Raw genomic sequence first — 23418 nt, forward strand, 5'->3', positions numbered from 1 at the left:
CAGCTCCTTGAAGTTAAAGGGGCCCCTTTAACTGCAGGGACCCGGTGTTTCCCCGCGCACCCGACCTCCGCAGAGATCAGGACCGCGGGAAATGCTGGCTGGCTCCCTGCAGTTAAAGGGGCCTCTTTAACTACAGGAAGCCAGCGTTTCCTCGCTCGCCTGACCTCTGTGGAGATCAGGCACACGGAAACGCCGGCCCCCTGCAGTGAAAGGGGCCCCTTTTATGTGCAGGGAGCAGGTGTTTCCGCGTGCTTAATCTCTGAACAGAGATCGGGTACGTGGCCGCAGGAGGGAGAGGGTGGCGGTGGGTGTTGGGGCTTGGGGGCGGGGCTTCCCTCGGCAGCCAGCTGGCCAGTGGCGGGTAGAAGCCCCAAAAAAGCAGGGGACCCCCACCAAACCAGGGGGTTTGGGGGGTGTTTTTTTTAATGTATGCTATCTTTCTGCCCAGCAGGAAGTCAATGTGACCTCCAATACATAAGAAACTCATACCCTTTGACATTTTATCCAGCACTAGACAAGCACTCTGTTAAAAAAATATATAATACAGACTTTAGTGTCCTTTCCCCACAGCACAAAATGGCACTGACAGAAGTTCTGATTACCTGTTCCATGCTTTTCAGTGCCAAGGTAAAAAGGTAAAAGTTCCCTTGCTCGAAAGCCAGTCGAATCCGACTCTAGGGTTGCGGTGCTCATCTCCGTTTCAAAGCTGAAGAGCCAATGCTGTCCGAAGACATTTCCGTGGTCATGTGGCCGGCATGACTAAACACCAAGGCACACGGAATGCTGTTACCTTCCCACTGAAGTGGTACCGATTTATCTACTTGCAATTTCTTGCTTTCGAACTGCTAGGTTGGCAGGAGCTGGAACTAGAGACGGGAGCTCACTCCGTCATGCGGCACCCGGGTCTCGAACTGCTGAACTACCGAACTTCCACAGCCTGCAGTTCAGCATCTTAACCACTTGAGCCACCACAGCTCTTTTCAGTACCAAACAACACCACAAAAAAAAGTGGTGGATGGTTTGTTCAGTAAGGCTTTCAACCAACTTCAACTGCATTAGTTCAGAAATGGAAACATTTATTTGTTAATTTATATTTGTTTGTTTATTTGTTTATTTATTAGATTTATATCCCGCCCTCCCCGCCAGGGTAGGCTCAAGGCAGTTAATATATTTTCACTTCTGTGTGATTTAAAGTTTGCATTAAAAGTGCTTATTTGTTGTTAATCCAGTATCTTTTGGGCCCTGAATTGGCCTAATTACAGCCTTGAACAAAATGAATTGTAGACCCTGACTATGTAGTTTGCCATTAGAAATTGTGACTTTTGCTGAGACTGCAATAATACAGCGCTGAGTGATAGCTGTGCATTCCATGAGGTACATCTAACCTCAAGCAACCATAAACACTGGAAAAGCACCTCTTAGTATTAAGAGAAAGCTTTTGTTAAGAGGGGCAACCTGCCCAAACTTGGCTAAAACTTGTCCAAGCTTGTTTTTTTCAACAGAATTTTTTTACAACAGAATGGATTTTTACATCAGAAGACCATGTGAGGACCTTCTGCCTTCTACGGAATCCACGTGAGTTGTAAAAAAACCATGATATTATGGGGTAAAAAGAAGCATGGATTGCTAGGGTTTTTATCGTGTGCATGTGCGTGTGTCTGCATCAATGGCTTTGGGGAAATTTGTGGATGCAGCTGACGTGGCCCAGAAACCGGTCTATTGACTGGGATACTAACTTTGTCAACTAAGCTAAGATGAGCACCTGCTGCGATGCTATGAGAACCAGATTACACGAGGCCAGGTTTCACATATAAGGGGGAAAGACTCCCTCCAACTGTTAGCACACACAATCATGTTATTCAAGAGTTCTTCCCCTTGAATCCCAGCCTGAAACTTGTCATTTGAAAGCCCCAGAATGCACTGCTGATTGCTGACTAAGCATGAAGACTGACACACAAACACCTGACAAACACCTGCAACTCTAACAAACAAGAAGATCAGTCTCATGACTAATAAGAAGACCTCACACTAACATGTTGTTTTGTAATACTGGGAAGACGTTATGGGTATGGGGGTTTTGTAGTCCCTCAGGTGCCAAAGTAAACAATAAATAAGGAGGAAATTAATTCACGCCTCTGTCTCCACCTCTTTGGAGTGATGGGCAACCATGGGAAATGTAGAAAAGTCCAGGAGAAAGGCAGGCTTGGTAAATTCTTTACTTTTTGAGCAGTTTTTCTTTGCAAACCAGAAGTAGCCTTTTCTGTTTAAGATCCTCATGCTTTGAGGATGTCTTGAGGCCTCCAAAGGCCTCACTCTGCCTTCCCCTCCTCCTAATTCTCAGTAGTCTGAGCTTTGAAAGGCTCACAAGCCTGTGAGAGTCCAGCCTCTTCAGCCTTCCTGGATCCTTGGATAGGTAGCTATGAAACTGCATCAGCCTGCTTGCAAAGACATTGAGCAAAAACTAAAAGGACAGAAGGGTGGTAGGGTGCAATTAATGATTTAATATTTATATTGGCTAATACACATTAAGTTTGCTCTCATGTTTGCAACCTTCTGTTTTAAATATATTTACAAGTTTTGTGGTTCATCTCTCCACTATCTACTGTGTCCACTACTGGTGTAAAATTGGTTTAGAATTATACTTTATTTGCTCATGCTTCAGCACTGCCTATTTATCTGCTTATATCGTTTCCTGTAACCCTCTGCATCTTACTGTCGATACTGTGTCCACACCTTCTTCATGTATTCCTAGTATCATGCATCTGATTCAGTTTTCAATTTGCTTTTGTAATGTATTATTTGGTAATGCTTTTCAATACACGGTTTAATTTCTATCAGTAATACTTTGGAGTCTGCATTTTCCTACTGACAGCTGTATATCCACCAGGGTGAGAACCCTAAGATTAACAGAAGCCTCTTCCTTAAGGGGACCAAATTAACATTTGTTATGGCCCCCAGGGCAGCAACTTGAATCTTTCACAAAACGTGAATTTTAGAAATATAAGTTCTCTATAATTGACATAACTTCATAATACCCCCTGCAGTTGCTGTCACTGATATCTGTCTTGCACCATCTTCCAAAGCAAACACCTGTCAGCACACCTATTAATTCCACACATTCAAGTCACATCTCTCACACCACCTACTACTTTTCCCTAGTATCTCTCAATTCTAGCCTTTGCTTCTCCTGTAAAGTGCTCACAATTGTAGCTTTCTTTCTTATCTCTAAGTATCTTTGACAGAAATGTTTCAGTATAATTGATACCACTCAGTCCAATGCGTCAGAAAATCACATCTCTAACCCAATGATTTAACTCTATAGGAGGCCAGATTCTCTCTTTTTATAAGTATCCTGATCTAACCAATTGCCAATGGCTGTATGACTTAATAGTGCCATCCACTGATGAAGCTTAGAACGTTGATGAAGTTCAGATTTGGTGAGTTTAGAAATCAGTGCCTCCTGTTCAGAATCAGAAGACCATTTGGAATCCGGCATACCAAACTCAGGCCCAGCTTGGAATGGGCTCACCCTATCACCAGGCCTCCACACTGCCCTCTCCCCTTTCCTACTCAGATCATGGCAACAACAAAGGAAGCTGATACACTGTAATGGAATATACAACAAAGGAAGCTGATCATGGCAACAACAAAGGAAGCTGATACACTGGACTGAGAATGCTGCCCTGGTAGTAACCCAGGTGTCAGGAATCATGGGAAATTACATTCCAGTAGCTCCAAAAATCAGAATCCACAACTTTGACAATAGCCATTCACCTACTCACCTGTGACAAGGATTGCCTCTAGCTGATCAGTTCATGAATTGTTTTAGAAGAAGAGGAGATTGGATTTATACCCCACCCTTTACTCGGAGTCTCAGAGCAGCTTACAAACTCCTTTCCCTTTCCCTCCCCACAACAGACACCCTGTGAGGTAGGTGGGGCTGAGAGAGTTCTGACAGAACTGTCTTTGTGAGGACAGCTCTGAGAGAACTGTGGCTTGCCCATGGTCACCCAGCAAGGTTCACGTAGAGGAGTGGGGAATCAAACCCGGTTCTTCCAGATTAGTGTCCACACACTTAACCACTACACCAAACTGAAAAGAGGGAAATTCAGGCTGATGACGCTGCAAAAAATATCTACATTGGTTTATAAAAATCTTCATGGTTAATATGTTTTGCTGACTGTTTTTCAAGGCTGAGGGTAGCTGTCAACCTTTCAACGCTAAAATTTAAGAATCTGCTTTTGTTAAGACTGAAACCATGTCCTCTGCAGTTATTCACCTTACCTGCTACTCCCTCCAAAATCAAGCTCTTAATTAAGCTTACTACAGCTGAATTTTTTAGAATTCTGCAATCAAAGGTAGCTTGAACAAGCATAAGAAAGCAGGATTACACAGGGAAAGCGTACACCAAATTCAAGTCCAGTCTACTGACTGTATGAATACAAGCTTATGCAAAGATCAGGGCTCTTGAGCATAAATGCAGTCTATGCTTGTACTTTCAGTTCAGATCCCAGATTGTGAGCATGGGATGGAATCAACCATATGTTTAGCATACCCAAATGGAATGCACGTAAAGGACTTTTGTTCAATACTTAGCTGTCCTGTGGACACAACTGTATAATTTTTTTTTCTTTTGCCACTGAAGTGAAATTTTTTTGGCAATCCCAACCACACATTTGTATTGGTGTTTGTTATAAAACATATTGTGAGGACCCCATCTCCTCCTCCAGTTGAGACGCCACTTGGATACTAGGGTCTTATTCTGGACTTAGTTGCTTAACAGGCACCCCCTTTTACAGCCTATGTACCACAGGAATCTGAAACTTGAGGAGTCTCCTAAAGGCACCTGGGTTCAACCGTGACATTGGAAAATCCCAGGAAAGGAGAGGAAGGGTGTAATGGAATTAAAAATTAGTTAAATGCAAACACACACACCCCCCAGTTCTGTGACATACCTTGCTCAAGAACAAAAAACTTTTCAACATCACAGGAGGTATCTGCCCAGCTCCAAGGTATGCCTAATACAAGCATATCTCTTGTTCCAAGGAATACTTCATCAAGGCATTGTGAACCATTTCCAGCTATAGACAATTAGGCAACCCTCAAGTATCGCTAATCCAATCCAGCCATTGATAAAGGCAGCCTCACATCCGATCCACCCAGGATGGCCCATCAAGACAACCTTTAGGGCTATCATTCACATCACGCCTGGTTCTTTGTCAAGATGCTAGAACTGTCCAATGACGCCCCACTTCAGAATGTCAGGTACTTCCCTACTAATCTTCCCACCAGATTTTGACAGCAGTTAACTTTAAACCAGCCAGTGAGATTCAAATTTTTCATCTTGCCCCAATCCAAAGCCAGGACAGCCAAACTCCACCTACTGTGGGGATCTTCTGTCCATAAAAGAACCCCATGCCCTATAAAATTGTTCCTCAGATCCCTGGTACAGATCTCTGCTTGTCAGAACTCTGGTTTCCTTCTGAGAACCCCTGCTATGCTCTGCAGGCTTTTTCTCCCCTTTCCTTCCTCAGATACCTTGCTCCTTGGACCTCCACTGCATCTACGCCAGGCCCTCCCCAGACCTCAAACCCAGAACTGAAGGTTCTATGTCCCTTCCCTTAAACGTCCCAATTTCCTCCCTCCTACCTTATATGTGCCCTCTCATTTGCGTGTGTGTGTGTGATTATTTATGGAATTAGTTCTTAGGTGCCTAGTGCTGGTTCTTTACATTTTTATTCTTTTTGTTTTCTTTCATATACAATAAAGTTATTTGTGTTAACAATCATTCTCGCTTTCACTCGCTTTCTTCATCATTTTATTTTGGGGTATCCGCACAAAGATCCATCTTGGTATACACAGAATACAAGGTCCTGCATTATTATTTTCTGGAACCCTTTTTAAAGCTAATTTCCCCTTCTCTGGGTCTAGTTTAGGTAACAATGTCTCTGGATTTCATTTGATCTGTAATGTTTCCAGTGCTCTTTACAGCAGTAACAAGCACTAACAAAATAAAATTATATTGGCCACGAACACATCAGGTGGGCTGCTTGGGGCAAGTTTCCCTGGAACTAGCCTAAGGAACTCGCAAGATAGACTGTGGAATCCAAAACAACCCAGAACTAACAGGCATGGCTGCTGAGTGCCTTGACCATCACCCTCCTGACTGACAGCCAGAATGGACAGAAAGTTAAGTGGCAGCCCTGCCAAAAATGGAAGCACAGAACTGAAAACCTAGAATACAAAGGGATGTAGAAACAGAGAGCTTACAGGGCCCAGCACAACTGCCCTTCCTGAATTTCCCCCTATTACAAATCTCTCTTCTGTTACCTATGCTGGGAGTTTTGCATTTGAGAAGCCTGAAACGAACAAACACTATCCTGAGCCACTGCTCAATCCCCCTAACAGAAAAATCACCAAGTTTTGAGGATTTATCTCCTGGTATCATTACTCATTTCATTTTCCAACTGCTTCAGCACTGACCTTATGGCACAAATGTACATGGAAGGACACGTATTTCAAGTTCCTGAAGTAAACAGTGGAAATGTATTAAAAAGTAATTTTTAAACTGCTTTAACTGCAATAGCTCTTAATTTTATCATCATTTCTACATTTTTAAGCACCATCATTGATCACTGGCATAGTTTTAGGTCTCTAAAATGACATTCAAATAACCAGAACTCTAAATTGGTGTTTATAATGGGAATAATAATTGGAAACTAATCATAGCTGAGCTAACAGCCCTGATACAATTATGTGTAAAATATTCATTTCTGTATAAAAGCTGACAGCTACGAGTAGATGTTTTCCCCATATTGTTCGTTAATTGTTAATATAAGCTACCATTTACAGGGTGCAACATTCTTTTGTCTAGCTGGGTATAAAATGTATAATCTGCCCATCTCTGTCCTTTAGTCTTCAGAACACTGAAAATTCCTTTCACAAAACTGTTCCCCCCCCAGCCAAAACCACACCTTCTGAAAATGGAAGCTAAGGTTCTTGGGAAGTTGTACAAATGCAGTTTGCAGGTTACTTCCTTGTCTGAATCTAGAAATGACCTTAGACTACCATACAGGATCCTATATTGTAGGAGCAGACCATGACAAAGGTTGGTGCATTGATGGCACAAGCTGTCCTTTTTCAACAGAGCATTTTTTGCTCTCTCCTTCAGAACTGGAGCTGAGGAGGAAGGCCTAGGTTGCCTCATTGACTTGAAGTAGGAGAAATAAATTTCTCTCTCTCAGAAAGGGGAAGAAGGCAAGAAGGAAAGGTAATTGGGAAGATGAATTTTTTTGTAACAGGATCTGGAGTTGAGAAATTACTGGGAAAGAGAAATTACCGGGGGAGGTTAATTCATGGGTTAGATTTTGGGGGTCAGCCTCTCACCCCTCCAGCCTTTCTGACTTATGCATCATTTGTGGTCTTGCACAAAATCAGTTTTCTTAATTAAGTCCAGTATGTTATTTCCAAAAGTAGACATGAGGACTGCATTTTGATGGATTTAGCTTTTATTACTGACAGTCCTAATTGGAGTTTTTAGTCTGTGACTTTTATGGGTTTTATAATTGTTGTTTTTACTGTGTTTTTCACAATGTTTTATTTATATTGTAAGCAGCCTTGAGTTCTGCAAGGCAGAAAGGCGGCTAACAAATGTTTTAAGTAACAGTAATAATAACCAGCTGCTTTTAGGATGCCCAACAAAGAGAGGTAAAAATAATGATCTTCTCCTTCTACTGATCTCCAACCTCATAGACATGGAGCTTCCAGTTAGCCTCAGGGCTACCTACTAGAACTTCCATGGGTCCAGCTCAGATAGAACAGGTAACTATGAACGGATGAAGTTGAGGGAAGATGTTGTGGAAGAAGGAGGGATAACTTGCAGCAGCCCTGATTTTTGGAGGCACCACCTGCCATGATAATACTCACGTTACAGCATGAGCTTGTGTGTGTGCGCTTGAGAAGGCACTTTCTCACCTTTTCCCCTGGTCCACCGAACGTCAGCTCTACTAAAACCAAACAATATCCACCTTGTCTGTTAATGGCTCCAGCCTCTGGATTTAAGTATCCATAGGTCAGGCCCTGTTGAGAATTGGATATATGCATATTGTACTCTACATGGGACTGCCCTTGAAGAGTGAAAATTCAATTGGTGTAGAATGCAGCTACTAGAATCTTTATTGGGACTGTTTTGGCCTTGGCACCTAGTCCTGAAGTGGACTACGAACCACTCAAAAGCAGGAATCTGAGTGATAGCTGGAGGCTGGGTCTTGCCTTTAGAGCAGCAGCACAGAGTTTGGGGTCACAATCCGGGTTTAGCTGGGTCTAGGTTCAGAGAGAGAGCAGAAACACACTGGTTATGTGAACTGTTTGAACCAGCCCTGCCTGCCCCTGGGCTTCATTGAGCCCCAGTCCTGCAAAACACTACATGCAGTGATTTGGCTCAGTATCTGAACATGACCCACCACCCTGGCATTTTGGTATTTCTAAACTGCATCCTCACAGGCCTGCAGTCTCTGCAGCTCCCACTGGATGTGGTTTTGACCTTTAAAGTATTCTGGACCCAAGCTGTTTTGTGTCCTTAAGAACTGCCTCCGCATGTTTCATGCTGCCCAAAGTAATGAGATCAATGGACAGGACCTTCTTGCTGAACCTAACCCTCCCTGGGGAAATTCATCTTCAAATTTCTATTTCAGAAGGCCTTCAAATTACATTAATTGAAGATGTACTCACTGTTCATCTTCCACATTATCTGACTATGTTTAGTTTTATTTTAAACTAGGAAAAAGGCCCGTTGTGGAAATAAATACAACGGCCTCTAGAAAGAGGCTCTGGGCGGGTGCCCCGGCCTTGGACAATCAGTGTCAATTTGCTGTAGCGACCTCAGCAGGGTATAATGACACTGAGTCCACCATTTTCTCCTGAGGAACTGATCTCTGCTACCTAAAGAACAGTTGTAATTTTGAGTGATCTCCAGCCCTCACCTGGAGATTGGCAATGATGGTTCCACAGAAGGAAATAGTTGGTTTGGAGGGTGGAGTCTATGGCTTTGTACCTGTCCAAGGTCCCATGCCTCCTGAAACCTCACCCTCTCCAAGCTCCATCCCTCACATCTCCAGGAATTTCCCACCTGGAGTTGGCAACCATATCTCTTGCCCAGCCAATCATCAACCTACCTTTATTCCCCCCTCACTCTTCAGCTTTCCACCCCCCACACACCTGCAGCCTCTCCCGTGCTCTGAAGCCCTGACTGCTATGTCACATTGGCTGTCATATGGGGGCCACCTCAGCAGCATATAAGGATACAGAGCCCACCATTTTCAACGGGGGAACTGATCTCTGCCGTCTGGAAAGCAGTTGTAATTCTGAGTGATCTCCAGCCCTCACCTGGAGATTGGACACATTTTACCTCAGAACAGAAAACTGTTTAGAATGTTAGAGGCAAAAGCCAATCAAGTTGTATATGCAAACGACCTCTGTGTTCCGAGGCAAAGGCCAATGAGGCTGCATATGCAAATAACCCCTGTGTTCTGACTGGCTATGGGGGGGGGGAGAGGAACAGCAAAATGTTTAGAATGTTGCAGGACTCGGGCAAAGCAGCCAGTGCATAGGGAGACCCTCTGAATGACAGATCAGAGAGTGAACTAATTTTGGAGCATGTGGAATGTTCTAGAGAAGTGCCACCACCATTCAGCTTTTATTTGTAAGGGAGATATTTTATATTTTTATTTTTTTAATTTTTTAACTGGCACAGGTGCATACACAAATGCTCTGAAAAAAATCTGCAGCTTCTCATCTAATGTTTTAAAATTATGTTGTTCTTTCCAATACTTCATTTTAAAACTATTAGGTCAGTATTTCGCATCTTCAGGTTTAACATACTCCTGCAATATGTCAACTCCTGGGAGTTCAATTACTTGTGATGTTTTTTCTCAATTTGTCAGAACAATGCAAAAGCTAGTGTCTTTGTTTTAATGCTATCCAACAGAAGTTTTCCAGAGATGTCCCCATTAAAAAACAAGATATTATCACATATGTACTTGTTTTACTGCCAGATTTCAATCACTCTCAAGATTAACACCTGATCCTCTTCAATAAATCTGTTATGTGCTCTATATGAAAAATGTGCGAAAGAGAACTTCTTTATCAGGAGCATATGACAATACTTAACCTCATATTACAATCACAACAAATACTGAAGAGGCAGTGGCCCAAAATAGCACATGACAACCTTTTTCTCTCCATTCTTTCAAGAGAGAATATACAGATGTTAACCAAGCAACACAAGGATACATTAAACCCATGAATGTAGCCAGATTAATAAATCACTGAATACTGAAACTGTCAGTGCCTAATTCAATACACAATAAGGTCAGAGCAAACTATTAAAATGCTTCAAACTTGTTTTTATAAAAAAGTATCTGAATATGTTTTAACAAAATTCAGTCTTACTGATGTTAAGGACTGTGGAATCACACTGTTTTGTACTGGAGAGAATTAAGAATCTGTTCTGCATCAGTCCCGTTATTTCTCTGCACACAATTCATGTTACGTTGGCTCTGATCTGCTATTTGCATCTGCATGTTCTGGACCACATTTGGGAGGCATACAACAGAAACACTAAACAACACATATGCCTCTGATTATGACATAAGGCTGTACTACAAGAGGCGTCACTTACATCCTTAAGCCTTGTGCCATTCTAGCTTTATTAGAAAACTCCCTTTTCTTTGTTTGGTCCAGTATTGATTTGTTAATGGTTGCAAGTTGTATCATGAGCCTGTATGTATACAATATGTTTGACCTCTGAAGAAGGCCTTTTAGGGCTGAAACACATAGGAGCGCATTGGTTTCCACTTGTGTTTCATGTATTTTAATTTGTAATGAGGCTAATGTTGGGCCCCTAAACGTTTTTAGAAGAAGAAGTGAAGAGATTGGACTTATACCCCGCTCTTCACTACCTGAAGGAGTTTCAGAGCAGCTTACAGTCTCCTTTCCCTTCCCCTCCCCACAACAGACATCCTGTAAGGTAGGTGGGGCTGAGAGAGCTCTTTTAAGAACTGTTCTTTCCAAAACAACTCCGGGAGAACTTGTGGCTGACCCATGGTCATGTCAGCAGTTGCATGTGGAGGAATGGGGAATCAAACCCGGTTCTCCCAAATTAGAGTCGACGCTCCTAACCACTACACCAAACTGGCTCTCTTTTTTAAACATCTTTATTAAACTTATCCAAACAATAACAATTATACAAACAGATAACATTTTAATTAAAAAATCTCACTTTGCAAAGAATTAAAACAACAATATTTTCCAATAGTGGATCTCTACAGGAATAAACCATCATGCATCAAACTGACTCTCTTTAATAATAAATATTTTGATGTATTTTTGATAACCTTTTCAATTCTTGATTCCAGTATTTGGGTTAAGTTTTCTTCCCATTTTTGTTTATTTCCTAGCATATCAGTGACCCAGAGATCTATGCTTAGCAACTAAAGCTGCCCTTTGGATCTAAAATATGTGGTATTTCAAGAGTGCCCATAGAGTTGGTGTATGGTCAGGGGCCTGCATACCTGAGGGACCACCTTTCCCCACATTCCCCAGAGAGTACAGGGACACAAAATCTTCTGACTCTCCCCAGCCTTAAAGATGCCAGGCTGCCTATGACCAGGGCTAAGGCTTTTTCTGTGGCAGCTCTGTACTGGTGGAATGAGCTCCCGGAGGATATCAGGACCCTGTGGGATTACAATTCCGCAGGGCCTGCAAGACGGAGCTCTTCCACCAGGCATTCGACTGAGGAGCCACACTTAATGGTTTAATATAGGTTTAAGACCCTATGCTCTGGAAATCATGATTGGCAACCTGTGCTGTGCTTGTACAAATCTGGATAACAGTCCTATAACTACTGCTGACTGTTCACCCACTATTGTGTTTTCGCCATCCATATGTAACATTGTATATCTAGCACTTTATAAATGTTTTATGTTTTTAACTGTTCTAACTTTTTATGTTAACCACCCTGAGCCTGCTTCAGCGGGGAGGGTGGGGTATAAATTGAATAAATAAATATAAATAAATAAATAAATTTTAGGATTAGATTATTGGCTGTGAAGGATAAATTAGCTGCTAATGTGAGACTGATCCTGGACATAACCTCCTGCCAGAAATGTGTGATTTTAGAGCAATTCCAAAACATGTGAATGAGGTTAGCTCCAGGCTTCTAGCAGTGCCAACAGGAATCATTCTCAGTGAGACCAATGTGATAAAATTTAGTAAGGTACCAGTACACTTGCAAGAGAGTTTTTTGATGGATAAACCTTAGTCGTAAATCCACAGAGGCAGATTTAATGGCTTTTAGAGCAATTTGCCATTGAGTCGATTAAATTGGAGTACTTAGTTCTAAGTTCCACTGAGAGTGAATATAATCCAAATTAAGTTTGGTTTGGTGTTGGTGTCTTAGAAAGTTATATATAAGGATGGGTTGCCTAGGAAGGGTTTCTAAGGATGGAAGTAGGAAAAACTGTAGGAAAAACTATGTGTGTGTGGGGGGGGGGGGGTTCTGAGGCTGCAAAAGTTTCTGGGCCCAGAAAAGAAGATAAACAATGTTTGAGTTGCATATATTTCCAACTGGCCATGGATGGCAGATAAAATTCTATGAACAAAACATCAAATGGTTTAAAGTCATCCGCTGGTCCAATTAGCTGAGAGAAGTGCAATAAACCACTGGAGATCCACTGTCTCCATAAAACACCTTTATTCCCTATCCTAATCCTCGAGTTTATCTAACCCTGTTATTTCTCTTGATGCAGATTTGACCCGAACAAAATATATCATATCCAGTGTTCCCTCTAAGCTGAGTTAGCTAGCTCACAATTTTTTAGCCTCCAGCTCACACACTTTTGCCTTGGCTCAGGAAGGAGGGCTCCAGAGCTAACTGATTTATGCAGTAGCCAAATCACTGGCTCACAACCTTAAAGCCAGGAGCTCACAAAGCAGAATTTTTGCTCACAAGACTCCACAGCTTAGAGGGAACACTGATCATATCTAAATTCTGAATATGACCCTAGAAAGCAGAACCAACAGTCAGCACAATGGAGCCATCTACAGATACGGCGGGTTTCCCCCTAACTTTGCAGAAAAATCTTGAAATAAAAAAAGTGTAGAGTTGAAGCTCCTCCCTCCAAACCTATTGAAATACGAGATGTGACATTATAGCTCAAGATCTCACCCACCATTTATGGGCGGGATCAACTTTCCCAGTGGACCCAGTGGCTTCTCTCCTACACCTGGGCTGGGCTAACCCAGTGGCAGAAGAGCTGTGCGCACAGCCCCTGGGGAAGGCACTCCTTGGGGTGAGCACGACTAGGGTGGGCCTGGGGTCAGAGCAAACAGGCAGCCTCTCCCTCCCTCTTTTGGAAGGCTGGGCCCCTTTCTCAGGGCCATTTTATTTTTCCCCCTCTTCCAGCATGCCTATGTGCGTGGGGATGCCTAGCAACCCCTACAAAAATTCTGCAGCATGAGAGTGGCAGGGAAAGAAGGATGTAGCTGCAGCAATCCAAGGGTTGGGGAGAGAAATACATTAGCAGGAAGCAGTGGGGATGTGGGAGAAGGCTACTGGCTCACTGCACCATGAGAAAGGGTAGCAAGAAAGGAGAAGGAGGGAGCAATGGTGGCAAGACAGCAAGCGGAGAAGAAAAGGACATGGTGGTGGGAGGGAGAGATGGAGAAAGGAGGTGGCAGCAGGACAATGAGGAAGGAAATCGGTGGGAAGAGGTGGCAGCAGGGGAAGGGGGGGCAACAAAAGGTAGTGGTAAAGAAAAGCAGGATGGAGCGCATATGCACAGAAGGGCATCTCCAGTACTCTACCACTGTAGTCCAGCACTGACCAAGGAAGATGCACAAAAATGATCACCCTTGTAGATTTTCTATTCTGATCACACTGCGCTTTCCTTCATACTTGTCATATAATTGTGCAGCAGTCTCGTATCTTTTCTAATTAAAAATACCTTCCAACATTTTTTTTCTAATTTCCAAAGCAGGGTCAGCTCACCCATAATTGAACATGTCAGAATGTATTCTAGTCAGGCAGAAATAGAATAAGATGCTTTCATTTGCATTATGGATTTAAACTGTTGCAGCGGAGGGCAGAATGGAGTTGCAGAGATATAAACAATAGTGGAATATTATTAGCACTGGGACACAAAAAGCTAGAAATAAATCAAACTAACTTTCAGAACCAAGATGGGCTTTATATTGCCTATAATACCAAAACATGAAGAATGCAGAGGGGAAAAAAACCTTAAGCTAGAGATCATAAGGCCAGGTACATACACATGAAAGAATCACGTTTCCAATAGCTAGACTCTGTATGCTTTGCTCTTTGTAGAATTCTGTGTTTGAGTTACAGAAGCAACTAGTGTTTGTCCAGTGGAAAGTTCATTCCTCCACATGGCACTCAAAAGCATTATGGAATCTGCCAATGTGTTACCTAGCACCCAGTTGCTTTTGGATTTGGGGCACAAAGTCCAAAGAAAGGAGTAGGGAGCCTTGGATCACTCTCTGACAGCTGACTAGGAAAATGCCACACCGCCTAGGCAAGTGTATAACGAAGTCACCTTCACCTTTGCCATAGACCTAGGCTTGGCTGCCTTTTTGTGTGACTATGCCAGGAGCAAATCCTTCCATATCTTTGGAACCTGAAGCCACACAAGTCTCTTCCCCAAAATTGAAGTAGTAATCTCTGCTCTCCTCCATTTCCTTGGTGCCACAAGTACTTCAGAAGACCCCAGGAGGCATCACTTTTGCATCTGTAGAAAGCACTTACTCAAAAGTATCTAGCTGCCTTTACGGAGAGCCAGTTTGGTGTAGTGGTTAAGTGTGTGGACTCTAATCTGGGAGAACCGGGTTTGATTCCCCACTCCTCCACTTGCACCTGGCTGGATGACCTTGGGCAAGCCATAACTCTGGCACAGCTGTTCTTGAAAAAGAGCAGTTTCTGTCAAGAGTTCTCTCAGCCCCACCTACCTCACAGGGTGTCTGTTGTGGGGAGGGGAAGGGAAAGGAGTTTGTAAGCCACTCTGAGACACCTTTGGGTAGTGAAGGGCAGGGTATAAATCCAATCTCCTCTTCTTCTTCTACTGTCAGATGAGAACTGGCTCAGCATTTCTCAGTATTTTGTAGAACTACCAAACATCTTCTGATGGATACCACCCATTAGGTAGTCATTTTGTGATTCCTGTCCCATGGCAGCCAGTTTGGGGGGCACTAACTACCCTTTCTCAAAATTCTAAAAGAATCAGAAGCTCAACAAGGTTGTGGACTCCCAGACTAGTGAATGGTTCATATGCACCTGACACTGTACTATTAAGCATGTCTGGACCTAGGAACCTCTGGCCAGAAGACAACTCGAAAGCTAAGAACCTTCTAAGTTTTCAAAAAAAAAGAGTGGGACGTGTAACGTATTTGGCTCAAAACAAAAAATTATTCCACATATTCACAAAACCAGCCATTCTTACAAAGTTTAAAAGTTTAAAACTTTGTAAGAATGGCTGGTTTTGTGAATATGTGGGGGGGATTGTTTTCAGCCAAATACTTTACACGACCCACTCTTTTTTCTGAAAGAAGGTTCTTAGGTCGCTATGGTAGAGAAGCTTGGAAGCTACATGAGCACTGGCTTTAACTGTGAGCTTGCATTTCCATAGCCTATACCGATAAGAATAACAGAGACATTAGTTAATCTCATTTCAAAATTCATTTTTCACTGTATTTCAAAGCAGGAATTAAAAAGAAAACAGTAAAGAGTTGCCCAAATTGCCCTATTTGGACTGAGACCTATGGTCTATTTAATCAGAAACATATGTACTAACTGGTGAGACTTTAGGGTCTGAGATCAGACTTTTCTGCAACTTGGCAACTTATGCTGTTTTTCCGTGGGATCCCAGGGACAGAATGTGGGGATTTTTACTATTTATTTAATGTGCACCTTACATTTTTTTTCATCAGGCCTGGATCCAGATTGGATGCTGCAGTAACTAAACCACAACCTACGCACTTTATACAAACCATGGGAGGGGCTGTGGCTCACTGGCAGAGCATCTGCTTGGCACACAGGTATCAGGTTTAGCCCCCAGCATCTCCAGTTAAAATGATCAGGTAGGAGGTGACATGAAAGTCCTTAGCCTGAGACCCTGGAGAGGTGCTGCCGGTCCGAGTAGACAATACTGACCTTGATGGACCAAGGGTATGATTCAGTATAAGGCAGCTTAATGTGTTCAGGTTCACCACCACTGAGACACAGCACAGACCTTAAGACTCCTTCCAATAGAACATGTATGGTCAGAAAGTGGTTAAGGGGGAAAAAGGTCCAGACAAGTCTTTGAAATATGCAAGCAACAAGAGGGGGGGGGGACTGAATAAAGTGCAGCGAGATGGCATTAGAGAATGCACAGATGCACTACATTGGAAGGAAATAACTTTGAATTCAACAGAATAGGAAGGGAGGCACAGAGAGGGCACACACGTTCAAGTGCCACTTCATAAATCTGATTTATGGGCTACAATCCTCTACTGGGTTGAGAATTCAGGCTAAAAGGTCTTCAATGCCATTTTGAGTTCCCATGTTCTACCGTTCTCGACCTACTAAGCAATTTAAGATTCATTAAAAAAATAACGTTAAAGGTAACTATGCTAATAAGCAGATAAAACGGTAAAGCAGAAATACAGAGGTGATTTTCCTATTAAGCTTTCCTTCAACTCCCAGCCTAAGAGAAAATAAAATCATTTGGTAATTGATATAAAAAGAAGCAGCTTATGACTCGGCAGCCACATTTCACCTTTAAACCACCAACATCACAAAACACTTTATAGACTGGAACTTTATCCCTGACTTACATATTTACGCCGACATATAGAAAGTACAAAGTCAAGGACAAGGGAAATAGATTTAGGTTTATTAGGCAGTGATGAATGCCTCATCCTTGGCCAACATAAAGCACGAGGGTGAACTATGTGTATTGAACAGCCCTAACTGCTGGACCTTTCTCACAGTAGTAGTGCAAAGTCTACGAGATTCCTCTACTTCCTTCACAATGAAATACTAGATCAAGGCTGGGACTGTGAATTCCCAAGACTACACACCATAATTTAGTAGTTAGGAACACAGACTCTAATCTGGGAGAACTGGGTTTGATTCCCCACTCCTCCACTTGCAGCTGCTGGATGACCTTGGGCAAGCCATAGTTCTGTCAGAGCTGTTCTCTCAAGGGCAGCTCTCTCAGCCCCACCTCCCTCACAGGGTGTTTGTTGTGGGGAGGGGAAGGGAAAGGAGTTTGTAAGCTGCTCTGAGACTCCAAGTGAAGGGCAGGGTATAAATCCAACCTCCTCCTCTTCTTCTTCTATATTGTGCAACATATTTTATTTATTTCATTTTCATCCATTCTTCTCCCCAATGAGAGCTAGGGCTGCCAACCTCCAGATGGTGGCTCAAGATTTCTCACTATTACAACTGATCTCCGGGCAACAGAATCAGTCCGCTAGCAGAAAATGGCCACTTTGGAAGATGGACTCTATGGCATTGTGCCCGAATGAAGTCCTCCCCTCCTCAAACCCCTCCCCCCTCAGGCTCCACCACCACCCCAAAATCTCCAGGTATTTCCCAACCTGGAGTTGGCAGCCCTAATGGGGATCCAAAGGGTCTTGCATTGTTCTCTCCTCCATTTTATTTTCGCAACAACTGTGTAAGGTAGATTAGACTGAGAACATGCGACTGGCACAAGGTCACCCAAGTGAGCTTCCTGATTGCAGCTTTATAAATCTAACTGGATGTAGCCCAGAAATGCTACTGCTTTGTCAAGCAAGTTTGCACCATGCCATTAATACTTAGGATGGGGGGGGGGGAGAATAAACAGGAGGAAAATGTCCAGGGCAGTATGAATACAGCATTTCTGTCTAAAATCCTTTCCAATCGAGCTTCCTCCCTGGCCATGGGATGGAGACCGCACTGGTCGTCTTCACAGACAATCTTCGCAGACAGCTGGACCGAGGCGGGTCGGTGCTGCTGTTACTGCTCGATCTGACAGCAGTTTGACATGGTTGACCACGATTTGTGGGCCCACTGCTTCACTGAAGTGGAGTCCATGGGGGTAGGCTTGAAGTGTCTTACCAGGGACAGAGGGTGGTGCTTGGAGAGCTGATGTCACCTAATACCCCCTGGCATGTGGGGTCCCTCGGGGGGCAATCCTCTCTTCAATGCTGTTCAACATCTATATGCACCCCCTCTCACAGCTGGTGCAGTGTTTAAGGCTAGGTTGCCATCAATATGCTGATGACACCCAGCTGTATCTGCTGATGGCTGGCTGGGCACCGCCCGAAATAATTTGGCCGAAGGTTGGTTGGCTGAAGCAGAGCGGACTGGGAGTGAATCCATCTAAGATGGAGGTTCTGTGGCTGGAGAGTGGGAGATTCAGGATTGAGGTGCCAACTCCCAGCTCTGGATGGTGTGCCAGTAACACCAACATTCACCATTAAGAGCCTGGGCATGCTTCTGGATGCTTCCTTATCGATGAAGGCTCAGATCATGAATGTTGCCAGACTGGCATTCCTTCAACTTCAGTAGGTCAGGCAATTGGCCCACTTGCTGTCTCACCCTGGCCTAGCCATGGTAATCCATGCAATGGTCACCTTAACGCTAGACTATTGTAACTCGCTCTACGCAGGGCTACCCTTGAGACTGACCCGGAAGCTACAACTAGTCCAGAATGTAGTGGCACAGGTTCTTACCGGAACTCTATTAACAGTGCATATCCAACTGGTGCTCTGCCAGCTGCGCTGGCTCCAGGTTGAATACTGGATAAGGTTCAAGGTTCTGGTACTAACCTTCAAGGCCCTAAATGGTCTGGGACCAACGTACCTTCAGGTCCACCTCTCCTGACACGTCCCCCAAAGAGCATTACGCTCAGCTGAGAAAAATCTTCTGGAGAGCCCTGGCCCAAGAGATGTCCGGCTGTCTTCAACCAGACCCAGAGCCTTTTCACCCTGGCTCCAACCTGGTGGAACTCTCTGTCAAACAACATCCGTGCCTTGCGTGACCTTGCTCTGTTCCACAGGACTTCTAAGGCAAAGATATTCCACCAGGCTTAGGGCTGAGGACGGCAACCATTTTTAACCAAATTCTTAACCAACTGTCTTAATCAGCCTGGCCTCTTTTTCCGTTCACTCACCTCCTTGGGGTTAAGAATAATTTATTTTTCGGTGCCTTTTGGGAATGACTGCTATTTTGTTTAAATGTTTTAAATTAAACTGTTTAATGTTAAATTGTATTTAATTTAAATTGTATTTAAATGTTGTCAACTACCCTGAGCTCCAAGTATTGGGGGAGGGTGGTCTAAATATTTAAGAACAGCAACAACCCCACAATGTGAACATTCATCACAAAATTCAACCAGAGAATAAAAATAAGGAAATGGACCCATAAGAACATAAGAGAAGCCAATGTTGGATCAGGCCAATGGCCCATCCAGTCCAACACTCTGTCACACAGTGGCCAAAAATACCAGATGCCACCAGGAGGTCCACCAGTGGGGCCAGGACACTAGGAGCCCTCCCACTATTGACCTGCCCCCCAAGCACCAAGAATACAGAGCATCACTTGCCCCAGAGTCCCTATCTACCTTGTGGCTAATAGCTACCGATGGACCTCTGCTCCATATGCTTATCTAATTCCCTCTTGAAGTCGTCCATGTTTGTAGCCGCCACCTCCTGTGGCAGTGAATTCCATGTGTTAATCACTCTTTGGGTGAAGAAGTACTTTTATCTGTTCTAACCCGAATGCTCAGCAATTTCACTGAGTGCCCATGAGTTCTTGTATTGTGAGAAAGGGAGAAAAGTACCTCTTTCTCTACCTACTGTATACCATGCATAATCTTATATACCTCGATCATGTCACCCCTCAGCCGTTGTTTCTCCAAGCTGAAGAGCCCCAAGCGCTTTAACCTTTCTTCATAGGGAAGGTGTTCCAACCCTTTTATCATTCTAGTTGCCCTTTTCTGCACTTTTTCCAAAGCTATAATATCCCTTTTGAGGTGCAGTGACCAGAACTGTACACAGTATTAAAAATGAGGTTGCACCATCGATTTATATAGGGGCATTATGATATTGGCTGATCTGTTTTCAATACCCTTCCTAAAAATCCCCAGCATAGCATTGGCCTTTTTTATTGCAGTCACACATTGTCTCGACATTTTCAGTGAGTTACCTACTATGACTCCAAGATCTCTCTCAGTCAGTCTCTGCCAGTTCAGACCCCATCAATGTGCATTTATAGTTAGGACTTTTGGCTCCAATGTGCATCACCTTGCACTTGGCCACATGGAACCCCACTGATATCACAAGAAATTCGTTCTATAATCCACTCGCAAGAATGCCACTTCTTGCACAACAAATGTGAACGACAGAGCAAAGAGTACAAAATGTGCTTAAATAGAATGATATATAAAGGCCACAAAATGTTAGTATTTTGGCACAGATCATACAAATCCTTCTAGACAAAAAGTACCAGTGAGAGAACGATTTCAGTAACAGCATCTACTACTTCTATAAGGTAAGGATTATCCTTTGAAAAAAGTGAAAGCTCACATACACTTACCTAACTTCAAAGCAGATGGTGTCACTTCGATCTCTCCTCCAATAGGTTGAAATGCAGCCAGCTGGGTAGCAACTTCAGTCTCAAAAGCATCTGGACTATTTCTGTCTGTCAGGCTACCATTTACGTCATCAGGCTTTGGGTGTTGATCTTGTTCGTCATACACAGCAATCAGCTATGAAAATGAAAGATGATTTCATGAGTTTTTCATAGTAAGACTAAGATCTCCACATGGGAACATTAAAAAAACCCCAAATGATGGCTTATATCTGAAGAACTCCAAAGTGTTGTGTGTGCAATGGGTTCATTTCTGGGTTCTTTCCAACTACAACCCTCCAACCTTCAGTCCCCTAGCCATTTCCCCCTCAATCCAGGAACTCTGTGAACTGCTACACAATTTAGCATGAGGAAGGGGCTTCATGTAGCAGACCTAAGGACTTTATAATACACAGAAGAGTGAAAAGTGGGAGGAAAACCCTAGGTAGCTGAAACCCCATAGAAAGAAACAGTCAGTACTTGTAAATCCAATTTATTATAGGGAAAGTAGCTTTTAAAAAAGGACAGATGTGTGTTTATCAAGCAGAAACAATAAAATGTACAAAACAGCATTATGACATAGAATACTGAAGATCAGGGGACATTTCCTACCGGAGTGCGGCAGAGCAGCGCTCCGGTAGTAAGGAGCCCGGGACGCCCCCCCCCTAAAAAAAAGCGAAGGGGAGACGGGCAGACATGCCCCCACCTTTCCCCTGAGCCTCTCCGCTTTTGCGGAGAAACTCGGGGGAGTGGGGGGGATTTAAATGCCTTTCTTTCCCCTTCCCCATCTGGGGAAGAGAAGGAAAGGCATTCTACACATGCCTGGGTTCCTTGCCTGATCTTCTCTAGGTGCCCCACAGCCACGAGGCACCTGGAGAAGATCAGGCAGGGAACGCAGGCATGTCTGCCTCCCTGCCCTCCCCTCCCCTTCTCCATCCAGCCTGCCATGGGAGAAGGGAAGGGGAGGCGGGCAGACATGTCCCCCCTTTCCCCTGAGCCTCTCCGCTTTTGCAAAGAAACTCGGGGGAATTGGGGTATTTAAATGCCTGGGTTCCCTACCTGATCTTCTCTATCTGCCTCCCTGCCCTCCCCTCCCCTTCTCCACCCAGCCTGCCACAGCGGGCTGGCTGGAAAAGGGAAGGAGAGGCGGGCAGACATGCCCCCCCTTTCCCCTAAGCCTCTCTGCTTTTGTTGAGAAACTCGGGGAAGGGAGGGATTTAATTTTTTAATTTATTTTTATTTATTTATTAAATTTCTACCCCACCCTCCTGCCGAAGTGGCTCAGGGTGACTTACAAGCAATTTAAAACCAACATTCGGTTAAAACCAACAATTATAAAATATAAAATACAGTTCCATAAAATCCCAGCTAATGCATCCTGTGATGGGGAAGGGAGAGAAAGGCATTCTAAACATGCCTGGGTTCTCTGCCCTATCTTCTCCAGGTGCCCCGTAGCCATGAGGCACCTGAAGAAGATCAGGCAGGGAACCCAGGCATGCTTGCATGCATGCATACCCTTTGTCAGGGGGTGTGGCATATGCAAATGAGTTATGCAAATGAGCTCCTGTACCTCTTTTTCTAAGAAATGACCCCTGCTGAGGATGTAGCTTAGATCACACAATACATGCCTTTATGAGTTAAAACTGCAAGTCCTCCTGATTGCCAAGAACATTCTCAATTTTGATACACACAATTTAATGCATGTATATCAATACTGCTCTGCAAAACATTTTAGATGAGTGAAAAGTGACGAGCCTTAACATACTGGCACAATGGGCCACAGTTTGAACCATGCCCACAAGTCTTCACAGCACTACTAGAATCATAAAATCGCAAAATCATAGGGACCACCAGGGTCGTCTAGTCCAACCACCTGCACAATGCAAGAAATTCACAACTACCTCCCCCACAAACCCCCAGTGACCCCTGCTCCATGCCCAAAAGAGAACAAAAAAACCTCCAGGATCCCTGGCCAAACTGGCCTCAAGAAAATTGCTTCCTGACCCCAAAATAGCAATCAGCATTTCCCTGAGTGTGTAAGAAAGGGCCATGAGAACTAAGCACTGATGCAACCCATCCTGCCCTCTCTCTCATGATCTGCCTAAGTTTTCAGAACCAGCATTGCTGCCAGATGGTCATCTAGCCTCTGCTTAAAAACCTCCAAAGAAGAATAGCCCACCACCTCACGAGGAACCCTGTTCCACTGAGGAACCGCCCTGTCAGGAAGTTCTTTCTAATGTTTAGTCGAAAACTCTTTAGATTTAATTTCACCCCATTGGTTCTGGTCCGACCTTCTGGGGCAACAGATGCTGGTGAGCATCTTCTTTCACACAGTTTCCTAGATAATATTAGCCAGTATAACAGCACATTTTCTTCTGTTATCTACAGTGAGCAATTTGAAAGTTCACCTGGACGTGGAACACATTGCTTTCAAATTTACAGAACTGTCCATCAGCCTACAGGCAAATTTCAAATACAGAAGAAGCAAATGAACTCCACATGTAACAACATGTAAAAAACAAATCACATCTAAGTCAAGAATTGCTATTTTATTGCTAGTGTTAATCCAATCCTCACACAGAAATATATTGTTATATGAAGGAAATTCTGCACATGGGGGGGAGCAATGCAGCAGAAGAGAGAAACCAGCCAAAAGTATATTCCAGAATGTTTTATTACTAACCTAATGAAGCTTTTAAAACACTCCACAAGTTGGAGAAATACCAGCTGGTTTTGAACCACATGAT

The 23418-nt window shown here is 43.6% G+C and overlaps 1 protein-coding gene across 1 annotated transcript in view; it reads right to left on the bottom strand.

Moving 5' to 3' along the window:
- LOC107113239 (partitioning defective 3 homolog B-like) overlaps positions 1-23418 on the bottom strand; it is a 195197-nt gene that overhangs the window by 3576 nt on the left and 168203 nt on the right. The window contains exon 3 of the mRNA XM_015414539.1: positions 20639-20810. Within this exon, the coding sequence (XP_015270025.1) occupies positions 20639-20810 (172 nt within the window). The remainder of the gene's footprint in view (positions 1-20638; positions 20811-23418) is intronic.

Source organism: Gekko japonicus, unplaced genomic scaffold, assembly GCF_001447785.1.
Source record: "Gekko japonicus isolate JY-2015 unplaced genomic scaffold, Gekko_japonicus_V1.1 scaffold538, whole genome shotgun sequence".
NCBI lineage: Eukaryota > Metazoa > Chordata > Lepidosauria > Squamata > Gekkonidae > Gekko > Gekko japonicus.